The sequence below is a fragment of the Mytilus edulis genome, chromosome 9, assembly GCF_963676685.1.
Source record: "Mytilus edulis chromosome 9, xbMytEdul2.2, whole genome shotgun sequence".
NCBI classification, from domain to species: domain Eukaryota; kingdom Metazoa; phylum Mollusca; class Bivalvia; order Mytilida; family Mytilidae; genus Mytilus; species Mytilus edulis.
In genome coordinates, this window is record NC_092352.1 from 51,509,255 (window position 1) to 51,526,446 (window position 17,192).

General features: G+C 32.7%; 1 protein-coding gene across 1 annotated transcript in view; it reads left to right on the forward strand.

The window, feature by feature from the left end:
- LOC139490036 (uncharacterized) overlaps window positions 1-17,192 on the forward strand; it is a 194,490-nt gene that overhangs the window by 94,391 nt on the left and 82,907 nt on the right. The window contains exons 9-12 of the mRNA XM_071276888.1: window positions 3,271-3,338; window positions 7,090-7,286; window positions 7,750-7,877; window positions 9,629-9,745. Coding sequence (XP_071132989.1) covers window positions 3,271-3,338; window positions 7,090-7,286; window positions 7,750-7,877; window positions 9,629-9,745 — 510 coding nt within the window. The remainder of the gene's footprint in view (window positions 1-3,270; window positions 3,339-7,089; window positions 7,287-7,749; window positions 7,878-9,628; window positions 9,746-17,192) is intronic.

Below are 17,192 nucleotides of genomic sequence, written 5' to 3' on the forward strand. Positions count from 1 at the left end.
TGCTTTAACTCAGAATCATTATATTTTAATACAATGGAGGTGCCCACTATATACAGCTGTTGGATGATTTTGGCACTCATTGGAACTACTATGTTGCCATGGGAACTACACCAAAAATTTCAAAATTCTCAAAATGCTCCAAACTTCAGGAAACTTCACAGTAACGATGAGCAACATTGGAAGATGTGGCATTTGGCGTTGGAATTTCCAAAATATCTGTTGTTACCATGGAAACAATGCAAAAAGGTCAAAACTTTAAATTACTCAGAACATTCTAGAACATCAATGTTAAATTTATTCTAGAGACATTAAATGGTAAATGATTATGGAGGGAAAAAATTGCAGCGGGGGTTTGACTTTGGAATATTCAAAATGGCCGCCGTTACCATGGAAACAGCAAAAATACAAAAAACTTCAAAATGCTTCAAATTTACTGAAACTTACAACAAATGTTGCTCAGCTAATGTAGACTTGACTTTTGAGTTTGGAATTTCCAAAATGGCCGCCGTTACCATGGAAACAGCAAAAATACAAAAAACTTCAAAATGCTTCAAATTTATTGAAACTTATAACAAATGTTGCTCAGCTAATGTAGACTTGACTTTTGAGTTTGGAATTTCCAAAATGGCCGCCATTACCATGGCTACCGCTCACCTGGCAATAGGGGGAGGGTGCCATCCGCTATTGCTTGCAATCATCCGCTATTGCTTGCAATGGCAAATCTAGTTATGGCACCCTCAACGGAGTTGGGGTGACATATTGTTATTCTACGTTTCTTTTTTTTCTTATTTTTCTTCCACACATTTTGTCCGCGCGAGTTCTTGGAATCCTATGGACCAATGTTGATGGAACTCTACTATAATGAGGACCACCATCTGAAGTTGTGCACCTTGCTATGGAATGGTAAAAAATGGCCGCCGTTTCCATGGAAACAGCACAAATGCGAAAAAAATCAAAGTGGTCCAAACTGGAAGAAACTCCACAGGAATGTTAACTGGCATGTCCTGATTTCCAGTTTGACTTTGGAATTTTCAAAATGGCTGCCGTTACCATGGAAACAGCTAAAATATCAAAAGTTCTAACTCTTACTTTATAAGATCCAACAGGATGAAACTTTATGAAAATGTTCACCAGTATGCCAAGATGTCAAGACAATATTATGATAGTTCAAAATGGCCGCCGTTGTCATGGAAACTGGGGCCAAGTTTTGCATTGACCCTATGGAAAAATGCATAAAGTCAGCATTTTCACAGAGAGTAGTGCACCAAAGTAAATGAAACTGTATTGATATATAACATGACATGTGACAATGAGATGTCTGCTTTTAGAATTTTGGAATTATCTACTGTAACCATGGTTGCAGCACAAATGTTCAAAATGTCAAAAAAAAATTAAGTACTGCAAACTGGATGAAACTTTACAGGAATAGTGACTGACATGTGCGGAGTTGCATTCTGAAGTTGGAATTTCCAAAATGGCCGCCGTAACCATGGAAACAGCAAAATTGTCCAAAATTTCAAAATGCTCCAAACTTAATGAAATTTTGCAAAAATGATAACTTGCAGGTGTAGATGCACTCTTTGACTTTGGAATTTCCAAAATGGCTGCCGCTCGCCTGGCAACGGGGGGACGAGGGTGCCATCCGTTATTGCTAGCAATTACAAATCTAGTTATGGCACCCTCAACGGAGTTGGGGTGACGTATTGTTATTCTACGTTTCTTTTTTTTCTTATTTTTATTATTCTTCCACACATTTTGTCCATCGTGTTTCTAAGAATTGAGTGATCCAATAATGTTGGAACTATAACATAATGAGGACCCCCATGTGAAGTTGTGCATCTGACTCTGGAATTTTTTTAAATGGCCGCCGTTTCCATGGAAACTGCAAAAAAGTGAAAAATTTTCAAAATTCTAAATCTTTCATTATAAGACCTAGCTGGATGAAACTTTATGGAAATGTTCCTTGGTATGCCTAGATGTCAAGACAATATTTAGAAATTCCAAAATGGCCGCCATTGTCATGGAAACAGGGCAAATGTTTAACATTGAGCCTATGGACAAATACATAAAAGCTGCATTTTCTTTAAGAATAATGCATAGAGATCAATGAAACTGTATTGATATATAGCATGACATATGTCAATGAGATGCCTGCTTTTAGAATTTTGGAATTATCTACTGTAACCATGGTTGCAGCACAAATGTTCAAAATTTCCAAAAAAAATTAAGTGCTGCAAACTAAATGAAACTTTATAGGAATAGTAACTGCCATGTGTAGAAATGCATTTTGAAGTTGGAATTTCCAAAATGGCCGCCGTAACCATGGAAACAGCAAAATTGTCCAAAATTTCAATATGCTCCAAACTTAATGAAATTTTGCAAAAATGATGACTTGCAGGTGTAGATGCACTCTTTGACTTTGGAATTTCCAAAATGGCTGCCGCTCGCCTGGCAATGGGGAAACGAGGGTGCCATCCGTTATTGCTAGCAATTACAAATCTAGTTTTTATTATTTTTCTTCCACACATTTTGTCCAGGAGTTTTATGGAAATCCATTGGACCAAAGTTGATGGAACTCTTTTATATTAAGGGCCCTTAGGTGAAGAGTTGCAGGCACCATGGAATGGTTCAAGATGGCTGCCGTTTCCATGGAAACTGCAAAAATGTGAAAAAATTTCAAAATTCAAAATTCTTCATTATAAGACCAAAGTGGATGAAACTTTGTGGAAGTGTTACCTGATATGCTTAGATGTGCATGCAATATCAAGAGGTTCCAAAATGGCCGCCATTGTCATGGAAACAGGACGAAAGTTTAACATTGACCATATGGGAAAACACATAAAAGCTACATTTTCTTGAAGAATATAGCATCAATCCCAATGAAACTTTATAGATATGTAACATGGCATGTACCGATGTGGCACCTGTCTTTGGAATTTTGGAAATGGTCACTGTTACCATGGAAACAGCAAAAATTTCAAAAATTTCAAAATGCTCCAAACGAGATGAAATTTTACAACAATGTTAATAGACATTTGTAGATGCCCTCTTTGACTTTGGAATTTTCAAAATGGCTGCCGCTCACCTGGCAATGGGGGAAGGGTGCCATCCGTTATTGCTAGCAATTACAAATCTAGTTGTTATTGGTTTTGGTAGGCAGGCTATCTAATGTCGTAATTGCGCCTTAAATTCGTAGAACATAAATATTATGTATATACGTCAGTCCTTTACTGTATAAGATGCATCTTTTCTATTCTTTCCTATTTTCAGGGATAAGGAATAATTGCAAGAACAGCACTAACATTACAACAGCTGATTACACTGATGAAAATTGCAATGTAAGTTTCTATGAAATAGCATTTATTTGCAAGTTAATAATTAATCATCAAAATTTCTTATCTTATTTTGACAAAATTTATTGTTTTTTCTTCTTCTGCAACTTTTATTTCTTGCATTTCAGTTTTGTTTCGCAAGATGTCGCTTATATGTTGGTATATGATTTCGCATGAATCATGAGCATTAGAAATTGACATTCATTTACCGAAAAAGAAATCGACAAATTTTTCTTACCAAATTGCTCGTTATATCCATGATATGCTGTCTAAATTTGATGGAAGCGATACGAAGACTCCATATGAGAGTTATTTCCCGTTTTGTTTTAACATAAGTGAGATATGAATGTAACTCGCGATATGAGGTTCTTGGTCCAACAAAAATGAATTAGGTCAAGATAATTTTCTAAATTTTGATTTTGGCTTATTCTCAATTCTTTTAAAAACCGTACAAGATACCGACAACATGTTATTATGAAATTGTCGTAACTCGTAAGTGTTGTTTATAAAGGTAAATTTGATGTTCTAGATTTTGACTTTTGCCTTAAATTCATATTTATACATTATAGACCTATAGGACTTTCTGTTTTATGTTAAAAGTAATATCACCTTGCAAATTCAAGGGCCTGGTGTTAACTGGAAGTTTCTATTATTTGTACTTATTTCATGCCAAATTATAAAGAACAATATATTTGTGAAAGCAATGTCAAATTAACTATTTTTTCCGACCGGAAGTAACAAATTACCTATCTTATTTCAAACAAAATTGTATAGAAACCATTTAGTTTTGAAATCGGCAAATAATTAGCTATCATTTGACACTGGAACTGACACTTTAAACCGAATTTTAATATATTCAAATCAAAATATATCGTAAGGGTTGGGAATACCTTAGTTCGGAAGCCGATAATGGCCATTAAAAAAAAATATTTCGTAATTACGACATACCATGTCGTAATAACTGTATCACTATGTCGTTAAACGACATCACTATATCGTTATAACGACATCACTATGCCGTTATAACGACATCGCTATTTCGTAATTTAACGACATCGCTATGTCTTAATTTTGACTTAACATGTCGTAAAAACTATATATATATATATATATATATATATATATACTTTATATGTAAATTCAGAAATTAGTGCGTGCATTTATTATGATTTTTACGAATTTGAGAAAAAATCCTGTTTAATTCATATTACTTTTTTCGAAACACGAGTTTCTGAAATTTCTGAATTTACAGTATATAAGAATATGCATTATGATTGCCAAGAGACTAAATGACACAGAAATAAACAACTATAGGTCATCATAATGCCCTCAAAAATGAGAAATTCTCGCATAGTCAGCTATAAAATAGGGACAAAAGATACGCCGATTTCCACAAGTAACCAAAATGACACAGAAATTAACAATTATAGGTTACTGTACGGCCTTCAACAATGATCACAGCCCATACCACGTGCACATAGTCAACTATAAAATGTAAATTAAAGACTTGAAACAGACACATACACATAGAATGTGGCGGGGTTAAACATGTTAGCGGGATCCCAACCCTCCCCCCTAAGTTTGTAGAAATAGTTTTCCTGGGGAACAGTGGTTAAAAAAAGAACTTGGGGTACAAAGTTTTAATAGGGCTTCAATAGGGAGGACGCTTGAGGAATCTCATTAAGAACCATCAATAGCAATGCAGTTATAATTACATCAAGCCTCAGTAGTATATTAAGATTCAAGTGTGTACAAATGAAGGTACAGAGATCCGTGGGTCTGAGTACTATGAGTCCAAAGTTTTACATAGTCTTTATTGGGAAAAGCTTAAAATTCTTCTTATTTCAAACCTGCAATGGAAATGCAGGACTTCATTATTTACACAAATCTGTACATGCCAAACATAATTAGAGGCTCCAATGCAAGGAAATTGAATTGCTCCCCTAATCAACTGGGTCTCGTTTGACTTGATTATAAATACAGTTCTAGTATGTGTAGGTTTGAGGTGCTAGTGAATAACTTTAATTAAGCTTGTTTGCATATAGTGTTCATTATAATCAAAAACAAACAGAATAGATTAATTTGTTTACGCTACAAGCTTTGCCTTTACTGGCGACCATTTTGAAATTCCTATTGCTTCAAAACGTGAAAAAGTTAAATTAAAGGTTGTCGTTATATTCACATAGCGGTCAGGAGTCTGTATTTCAGTATTTGTCATTTGTCTTTGTGTAACATATTCGTTTTTTAGTCTTTGCTTGTACCTTATTAAAACCGTTATTTTTACTCGTTTGAATTTAATTGTTAAACAGCTGTCATGTCGGGGACTCACCCTTTGATATCTTTCGTCTCTCTTTTATAACTGACTATGCGGGGGCTTTTCTCATTATTGAGAGCATTATGATTACCTATAGTTGTTAATTTCTGTGTCATTTAGTCTCTTGCCAATTATAATACATATTCTTTTAAATAAATAACGATGTCGTTATTACGACATAGATATGTCGTTATTACGACATAGATGTGTCGTTATTACGACATAGTGATGTCGTAATTACGACATGTTTAACGACATCACTATGACATACATTTTTTTTGGAATGACCCTTATCGGCTTCCGTTCCTTAGAAAACACTTTGTTTGTTAATTTTTTCCCTTTCATTATGTTTTTAAAAAAAGACTAGTGCCTTTTAAACTAACAGGACTAGCTGAAATGCTGTCAAAACTGAAAGTAAAACCAAGTAATTCTACATGAATTAACACTTATTGCATTATCAGTTAATATCATATCACTCAGACTGACACCTACCTATTGATTCGGTCATTCTTGGATCGAATGATTACACAAATGGTAAACAAATACGTTTGTTTTCGTTAAAAATCGGTATTGATTTAGTAGTAAATTGAAACTTCAAATGAGAAATAATGTATTTCTCCCGAATCGTTTACATTTTGTTCCTCTTGTATTGACGTTTTCTGTGTTGATTAATCGTAAAATTGAAAGCAAAAAGGAAAATCACTTTTCATACAAACTTTTCTCGTTGACACAACATTTACCTAGCATCATTCTCTTTGCACCATGCACTTTACACAAACACATCATGCATCATAGAATGCAATCCTACACTATTCACCATACACTGCATTATACACAATTCAACCATACATCGTTCACCTTTACACTAAATGCCTTTGACATTATATCTTACGTGTTAAATTTGAAAGTTTACACCATGTAAGGTTCGGTATGGTATGATCTAATGGTTAGCCTTATTATGTCTAATAATTCAATGTTGCCAATTTTATGATTGTTAACACGATAATGTTATTCAATTCATTTAACAAATATTTCAGTTATATGTCAATCTAATGTAAAATAATTTAACCAAACCTTTTTTAACACAATCTTAAAGACCAAACAGTTTTAAAACAAGGGTAAAGCAACATGATTAAACTAAATCTAATAGTAATGTTTCTTTTGAACATCATAAGGATGTTTTGGTGATTGATTTTTATTCTTATATCTTTTTATAAAAATAAGGAGTGGATATGATGTAACGTCTCGACTTTTTTACAAAAGAAGATGTGGTGTGATTGTAAATGAAACACTCTTCACAACAGACTGAATGAGACAGAAATTATTATCTATATGTCACTGTACGGCCTTCAACAATGAGCAAAATTCATACTGCATGTTTGACATTTTTAAAATTTGAAAAATTAGTTTTTAATTAAAAAAAAATCATATATTCATATACAGGAAAAAATAAACGAGTGTCTACGACTATACCCATGTGAACATGGAGGTACATGTAAAGATAAGGTATCTGACTTTGAGTGTAGTTGTAGAGAGGGATGGACTGGAAAGAGATGTGAAACTCCTAAAGAGTACTGTGCCCCATCACCATGTCTCAATGGAGGAGTCTGTTTTAATCTTACTGATGGATTCTTTTGCAGGTTTGTTTTTTTTCAAAGTCTTTCAGGCTAACATGGCTAAGTTCAGCCTATAATAGTAAGTTCGTGTGTGAAGTTCTTTTTTAATATTTTTGTTTTTTGATATACTATATGAAACATGTGCTATGTTTTTATAAGGTCTTATGAACGATCAACATGTATTAGACATATGTTGAATGTGATTTATTTTCATGTTTGTAACGTTAATCAATGAATTCTAAATAATTCAATAATCTGTGAAGCAATGGTACATTGAAGATACTGTTCAAAAATCATTTCCTTAGTTATCGATAATGGAATAGATTGCTACGGTGTAGTCATTTTGTTGAATTGTATACCAACAACTCATATATTTTATGCAATGGGAAAACTGTAGATAAATAATAAAATTCTTGTCACCATCTAACCAATACATTTTTAAACGTCAGCTAATAATATATTTTTTATAGAAATAATATCATTACAGATGTCCAAGTGGCACAATAGGAGTAACATGTGGGCAATCCCCAAACCTCTGTAGTGTTATTAATCCATGTACGATAAAGGGGACCTGTGAGGATGAAACAGGGACTTTACAGTGTAACTGTAATGACGGTAAGTGTTATGTAGTGTAAAAGTAAGTATGCCTGTCAGGATGTTGGAGCAATTTCTCAGAGAAACTGTAACGAAATTAGTGTTGTGTTCAAGTGATGGAACCCGATGCAATATCTATGAGAAAAAGCTCACTGTAACTGTAATGACAATAAATATTTGGTAGTGTACAAATGAGGGAACAAGTCAGGGTGTGGGCAGCACTGCTCAGAATAACTCTTTTAAAAGCAAGTGTTGTGTAGTGTCCAAGCGAGGAAACCTGTCAATATTTGGGAAGAACTGCTTAGTGAAAATGTTATAAAGTAGGTGTTGAGTTGTGTACAAGTGAGGGAACCTGTCAGAATGTAAGAGCAATTTATCAGTATAACTGTAATGCAGTATGTGTTTAGTTGTCTGCAAGTGAGGGAACATGTCAGGATGTTGGAAAACTGCTTATTATAACTGTAATGCTGGTTAGTATTTTGTAATACAAGTAATGAAATATGACAAGATGTTGAAGGAACTGTTCAGTTTTACTAAGGATTATCATATCCCAGACAAAGATTACCTTAGCCGTATTTGGAACAATTTTTAGGAATTTTGGGTCTTCGTTGCTCTTCAGCTTTGTACCTTATTGGCTTGATAACTATTTTGATCTGAGCGTCACTGATGAGTCTTATGAGGACGAAACGTGCGTCTGATGAGTTAAACTGTAAGCCTGGTACATTTGATAACTATATACTGTAATGACGGTATTTTTGTTAAATTAAGTACTGGTAAAACATATTCTGAAGATCTCAATTTCTAATGACAATTTGTATTTGGTTTGTGATATGGTAGCTATAACAATATAAAAAAGAATTGCTGTAAAATATAAACATATTTTATCTTACAATAAAAAGTTACATGCTAATTAAAATAGACAAGAAACCTGTCATAAAGAGAGATAAACTGCTTGGTGTTCTTGTAATTAAATATGATTCTGTAAACTATTTCCACCGCAGAAATACAGAAACGAGTAAGAAATAAGGCGAAACCTATTCGACCTTTATTCTCATTCTTTGAGTGTTATGATATTGATGTATATTCGAGACAAGAACAAATGAAATATACCAACAAAATCAGAGCTTTGCAATATGGAATGATCTAGAGCTGGGAAAAGTTTTAGTTGAGTCCATTAGGATTGACATACATTTTAATGATCATAGAACAAACACGAGACAGGAGAATTATTAAATTTATTGATGAATAATCAGACGAGTGTAACCTCCAAGTATGACAAATCTTTTAATAAAATTTAATTGTTTGTGAACTTAAACAGTTTGATACCAGTAGTCATTCTTTACTAATAATTGCCTAAAACGCCTATATATCACTTTAAATTAATTATGCCTTACATTTGTAAAACCACATTGTCCCATATTAAACCAGTCTATATTTGGCAAGGGAAATAGTTTGTATTTTAATAACTAACGGAATGATCAATTGGCAAAAGGGCTATTGCGACCGACATTAGAAAATACTGATATGTGGTATAGCGACAGTCAATATGCTTGATACAATGTTACCTATGCAGCAAATACGAAGTTGTTGCATAAGTGTTAAAATTTATAGATATCATTCAGTGGTCTTATCAAGAAATCGAATTTAACGTCTTTTAAATGGAAACCAAACTTTAGATTTCACTGCTTTTTAATATAGATATTTACATATTTCATAAAATGATATGTTCATTGATAAGGTTATTATTTGTGATGAATTCTTGTGTATAATAGATTATGCTGGAACAAGCTGTCAGTTTATCAAGGATCACTGTTCTGATCCAAACACGTGTCAAAATGATGGTAAATGTGTCACAAAACCTCTCGGATTCGAATGTGAATGTGGTGACAGTGAGTATTTTATTAAGCAGTCAAATGCATATAATTATCATCCATTGGTAAAGGTCACTTTTGAAATTCAATTTACTGTGTTTGAATGCATGTATTACTTGATTTATTTCACTTGACCGTGAGGAGTTGAACCAGTTCGCTTATCATATACCAGTCCATCTATAGACAGGTGCTTTAGGATAAACTCATCAATGAAGTGTCCAGTTATGGTCATTGATCCGGGTAAAATATGTAAATGCTATATGTGTATTCGCAAATTGAATAATGAAAATTTTGTCTTGTAAAGCAAAGTTTGAAATATATTAAATTTGTCACATTTTGTTATTTGGGAAGATAAAAGTTAAACTATGTCGACAGCAGTTGCAACATCATTCTGCAAATGTTGTTACTCATATAAAGTTTTGGAATACTTTTTAATTTTCCTAATATCAATAGTTTTTTTTAGGGGGAGGGGGTTCACGAGGATTAGTTGCAAAATTTAACCATCAAAAAAGTTTCAAACAGAATAATACAACAATGCACAATATCCAATACTTTAAGATTTTCTGCTTTAGCCTATATAAAAGTCTTACACCAAATTTACAATAGCCTTGACAAATCTCACTACTAGTCTTGTTTGTAGTCTGCTCGACTGTCTTCTCTACTACTTGATTGTCTATTATTGTTCTTTATATCCCAATGAGTTCTTCAGAAATTTATTTAGTAACGCTTCGAATACCAGATAATTAATTAACTTGATGTTAACTTATTATGTTATAAATAGCCTCGGACGAAATTTTATTATATATTACTGGTTTGGGCATAGTAATATTCACCTTATGTCAGATTTAAATAAGCAATCATACGAAGTTCTCCCTGATATTTTCGATAGATCTCTGGCAATAGACCACAAATAAATTCCTCTATTAGTTTTTTATAACGTTTTGTCTCATTTAAAAATGTACCAAGTCTTCCTGTCAAATGTGTTGTGAACAGTACTATAGTCCAAAAATATATCCAAAATTCAAAGAGATTGAACTAATCCGTCTGACCGGAATTTAGTCAATACACATCCCCACCCTTACGGACAAGCTAGTCGAGAGATGTTCAGAAAAATGTAAATATGACCCTTTGGCACATGGCCTTATTATTTTTCCATATCAAAATCAATTAAAATACAACATTTAAAAATTTATTTCTCATTTCTTTTCATTTCAACCCCAACAAAAACCTAATAAATGAACGAGGAAGGGAAAGAAAAAGAATAAGAAAAACTACACTTTAAAAAAAGGATCTTTAATCGTAAAAGAATCACATGTACAAATGGTTTTCCGTGTTAGTATACAGGTCACCGTCCGTACGGCCTTCAACAATGAGCAAAGCCAAAGACTGCATAGTCAGCTATAAAAGGCTATGAAAATACGAAAGTAAATCAATTGAAACGTGAAAACTAACGGCCTAATTTATGCATAATAAATGAACAAAAACAAATATATATAACACACCAACAAACGACAACCACTGAATTACAAGGTCCTGACTTGGGACAGGCACATTCATATAGAATGTGGCAGGGTTAAACATGTTACCGGCATCCCAATCCTCCCACTAACCTTGGACAGTGGTGTAAAGGTACAACATTAGAAAGAACAATACAGATTAAGTGAAAAAGGATCAACTCATCAGATATATACAAATAAAAATGCTGCACAGAGTAAATGTGGCCGGGTACTTGTATATCCTATCAACAAAATGACACTAGGTACAGATCTGTGAGTACTCGCAGTTACTGACAGCCATTTCAAAGCCACTAACAACAAATAAAAAAAAACCAAGCAGCTTAGTCTATTTCTTGATGAAAACTCAATATCGATGGAAATTAGAATATGTTAGTTCATTTTGAAAGTCTATACTCTTGAATTTTGAAATTAGCACATATGGTTTATTGTCTACTATAACCCGTCCGTCGTTCGTCATAGTTTTTTTTTACATACCGGTATTGCGGTATGTGTGGTATCTTTCGCGGATCAGAAAAACTGTTGTCCTTCCGATTATGGTTACTTATATATTCCAGTTAGCAACCAGTTGCTATTTTTTGAAGGAGGTGGATTTTTTTCTTAGGGAAATTAATTTTCAACTTTGTACGATTTTGACGTGCAAATCATTACTTTTTACTTTTGCACACTTTTTTCTACATTGTGTTGGGTAAAATATGTATTTTCATACCGTACTAGTAATTAGCAAACCAGATACCTTGTAGTCAGTCAGAAAGGACCGACATGACAAAATGTGAAACAATTTAAACGCAAAATACAACTCATACTCGAAACAAACTTGCCTTCAGAGTTACATGTGATCCATTAGCAAAGAAGATTAGGCAACAAAGAGTAATCAAGTAATTGATGAGCTATATACACCAAACAAACTAATTTCCCGGTATTCGAAGCGTTACTAAATAAACTACTAAATAATTCATTGGGGTACAAAGGACAATAATAGACAATCAAGTAGTAGAGAAGACAGAAGAACAGACTACAAACAAGACTAATAGTGAGATTTGTCAAGGCTACTGAAAATTGGGTGTAAACTATTTTATTCATCCCATATCGTACACTGAGTTCTTTAATATTTGTGTAAACCCATACCCGATATTTATAAAAAGTGTATTGTTAAATTTAGATTGTCATCACATAATCTATCTATAGAGAAGGGAAGGTATTCCAATGTTAATAGAAACCTTAGAACCTGTACATTGTGTATTGATGATATTGAGGATGAAATGCATTTTATTTTATCATGTCCATTATATTCTAATCTGCGTGAATGTTTGATTAAACCATATTATTGGCGTAAGCCATCTGTTTATAAACTGTTACAATTATTTAGCACTACTAATGTAAAAGACTTGTGCAACTTGGGAAAATATATATTTAGAGCACTGAAGCTCAGAAATGACTGTTTTTAGTAAAATGATTTGTAATTCATTTGTTACAAATATTTGCTATTTGGAATTATATTTATATGTATTTATTTTTTGTGTATTTAAAACTTCTGTCTGTTTTGTCATGATCGTATATTTTTGTAATATATATTTAGTATATATTGATTATACATGTACCTATATGTTGTAAAACATTTGGTTAATAAAGAATTGAATTGAATAGTTATCCCATAAGGACGCGGTGTGTCAGTGTAAGATCACCCCGATGGCCGGAGGCCAGAGGGTGATCTAACACTGACACACCAAGTCCGACTGGGATAACTATTTTACATCCAAGCTGTTTTAGATTAGACGAAAAACCATTTACAATTCATAAAATCTAGTTTAGAACGCCACACAACCATAACAATATACTTAATATATTACTATATGATGTATACCCTTTTTGACCCCCAAACACGATGAGTAGATATCAAACAATGTCAACTCGCCCCACTTGCCAATCGGCCCACACTATATCGCCACTTTATAAAAATATCGTCCCAATCTTGTTTACCGACTTGCCCCACTTTGAAAAAGTGTAAAATCAAATTGAACAATCAGTCTGAAAACTTACAAATTAACGTAAAAGGTTAAAACCCCACTAAATAAAGGTTTGACAACTCGCCCCACTTATAAAACATATCTTGCTTCCTTTAAGTATGTCAAATTACTATTATTTCGTATCCAGTCCTCCTGGTGTAGTGGTATGTGTCGTGGCTTGATATGCTAAAGGTCTTGAGTTCGAATCCCAGCATATCCACTGGATTTTTTCTACGTGAATTTTGATAGATAGTCTTTTCCGTAAAATCAATTAAGTTTTATAGTGGATTTGACATTCCCGCCAAAATGTTACAGAACAAAGGAAAGCATGCATAACAAAGAAACTCAAACTAGGGTGATCTTGCAGGGGTGATCCGGCTCAGATCACCCCTGTTAGAACAAAGGAGCTGGGATGTAATTTATATATCTGTTTGGTGACACTGATAGGTGATTAGAAATCAGTAATACTAATTATAACAGCAATCATCCTTATCACACACATCTTCGAATAGACTTTCCTTAGGCAAATTGTAAAGTTATCTCCGCCCGATCAGTTGAAATATCATTGGAAATACAAAACACGAAATCATTTCAGTGTTGAAATTCCTTCATACAAATTTTATTTACTTTGACATTAAGCTTTGAGTTTGAACCTAATGGTCAAATTTAGTTTTAACTAAAAGTTTAGTTTTAGTATAAGGGTAATGGTGAAGAAAGAAGTTAGCAAATACTTATTAATGAAAAGATTCGTTCATTTTTTTCTTCAAAAGCAGACCAGTTTCAGTACACTGTTCAAGTTCGACAGGTCTAGTATAGTCTAGCAGAGACATTCAAAGCTCTATGGTCAATATCATATACCAAACATGTTTCCGCCTGTCCCAAGTCAGGATCCACGTGCCTTTGTAAGTCTTGTACAATTTTTTATTTTAGTTTCTTTTATATATTTTTCAGTTAACTATTCCACATTTTTGTTTAGGGGCCAGCTGATGACCGACACCTCTAGGTCCAGATTTTATCGATGTATTGAATACCCATTTGCTGCCTTCGGCTTTTTTCCGTTCTATGGTCAGGTTGTTGTCTCTTTGACACATTCCCAATTTTCATTTTAAACTTGATGACAAACATTAGAAATCAATAGTGTAATAGAAACCAAAAGTCCGGTCTTAACTGTTTCACAACTGCCCCATGAAGATTCGGTAAAAGCGCTTGGGTTTTGTTTGGTGCTTTTCACACTAGTAGCCAGATTTAAGTCTGAAACGGTCATTTTGGTCTGATCAAGTCTTAATTGACTTAATTTACCGCTAGAGAAAAAGCGTTTAGACCTGTTCAGACACTCAGACTCTGTTAAGATATATCGTGTTCAGTCAGATCGGTCGTGTCAAGATAAACAAGACAGATGCATCTAGCATTCAAATAAGACTTGATTAAATCACGTTCAGATCAAATAAGACCAAAGGTGGAAAATCCTGTTTAGTTGCTGTAAGATCGTGTTCAGTTGTGTTAAGATTTTAATAATATTTTGAATAAAACGGACGACACTTTATCTGTTTTTATCAGAGGTTACTTCCCCTTTATGAATAAAATCTCTATATCCTTGATGATATTCGTTTGTGGTCTTGAATATGACTGTATATCTATTTCAATAAATAAATAAAGTATGTAAACTTTAAAAACAATTTATTTATTTCCGATAGAATCTTTAACATTTCATTGGTTATATGAGAAAGATTAATTGTTGTAACCGAAAATGTGTCATAAAAACTTTGCAGTCATGCTTTCTGACATAAAGTATTCCTGTATGTATGCATTCCACCTCTAAAGATATCATGATCAGTATTAAATATATCTCAAAGATGTTCTTAAACATTTTTTGTTTCTAATGTATTATAATAGTTCTTATCTATATTTGGTCAAGAAACGTACATTTTAAGTATATAATTTACTTTATATTTTGAAATTTTACACAGATGACAGATGCTTGGTGAAAGTTATTTACATTTTAATAAACGGATTATTTAAGCAGTCAACCGAAACGGATGATCATAAACTAACTAAATAATAACCCATTCGTGGACGTATAATGATTGAAGTTCCATGTTTTATCTTTAAAATTTATATAAAATGTATAAAATTAAACCAGGTTAAATTATTACATTTACAAATAAAACATTATTTTTTTTTACATAAATGCAGCAACAATATATATATATTAAGCATATTTTGCATATTTTAAAAATTTAATTGACATTTTATATTGACCATTATATACATATAATGACCGATGTCGATAACTCTCTTGATTTTTTTTTATCGTCATTTATTTAGCACGAACTAAACACAGGAGTAAAATCATATCATAGAAAAATATCAAACAACGTTAGTTAAGACACGATCGATAAAATATAATGTACAGTTTATATTTCTGTTTCGTATCAGATTTTTACAGCACCAGTGTTATTACTCATTTTGAAAAACAGTGAGACGCTTACTTGCTATTTCGGAATTGACCAAAAAAGCTTTAAAATAACGTATCGAAATTACCGTACCTTAGAGATTAGACTTTTGTTTTCCATTTTTAATTGTTTTACACTAGTCATTTTAGAGACCGTTATAGTTTGCTTTTCGATGAGGGCCAAAGGTCCGTGTTAGGGCCGTACTTTTGACCTCTAATTAAATTATACCATGTGACTTGATGGACAGTTGTTTCATTGGCACACATATCACATCTTCTTATTTATATTTACCGAGTTGTTTCATTGGCACACATATCACATCTTCTTATTTATATTTACCGGGAGCCGTTTATAACATTTTCATTTAGATAAAAAAAAATATATATATAAAAATTCAGTAAATCAAATGGATTTATACCATATTGTTACATTCAAAAGTCTTTAATTTTGATTGATAGTATACATAATACATTGTTATATGTATTGCATTGCTCCAAAATAATGTCCAGTGTCAAACATTACACATCGATGACCACTTAGATTAGTTACTTTATAGAAACTCATTTCCTTGGATGGTAGTACACGCTAGTATTTTGTCCTTTAAAGTTAGTCTGTCTGTTAAATAATTCACAATTCAAGGAGAATTTTTTGTCATTTGCAAATAGATATAAAAAAGGTATGAAAATTTGCTTACGATTGCATTCAGGAGAGAATTGTGTGTGTTTTATTTTATTTCAGACTATTAATTTAGTACAGATATAAAAATATTCTTAATCTTTTACAATTTACAAATATAATTGGAATGTGTTTTTTATGCACATTGTAGATGAAAACTGTATGATCTAACTTTTTCAGAGGTCTGTGAAAACACAAGTCGTTATCTGAGTCGTTATATAAAATGCTTGTAAAATTCCGTTACATGTGGTACGCTCATATTTAAATACCTTTCTCTTTAATAAGAAAGTGAAAAAACAGTCATTGAAATTCACCTGAAAAAGAGTAAACGAAAAGTGACTATCTAACTTATTTTTCAAATATCGAATACACAACAAAATCTCTAATTTATCCACGCTTGCAATTTGTTTTTACCGACCGGTGTCTGCTGGTATTCGATTGGACATCAGTATCAATGTAGGCGTAACAACCTATCACATTTATCCAATCAGCTGTTTTGTATGCGATGACATACGGTCCACATAGTTTAGTTTTTTTCATAATGAATTATAAATTGATTGCAATAAAAATAATTCATACACTATAAAACAAACAATATCCTGCCCAAAAATGACTTACAAAACACAATTTTATACCAGAGACATATCATACATTGTATGTCTCTGGTTATATACTTTATAACTATTAACGAAAATTAAAACAGCGTAAAAATAAAAATAATAACATTAATAACAATAACTATTTAACGGTAGAGCTCTGATTTGACGGGGACTATTATGCTATGAGTATGATAGTCCCAGCAATTTAAAAAATTGAT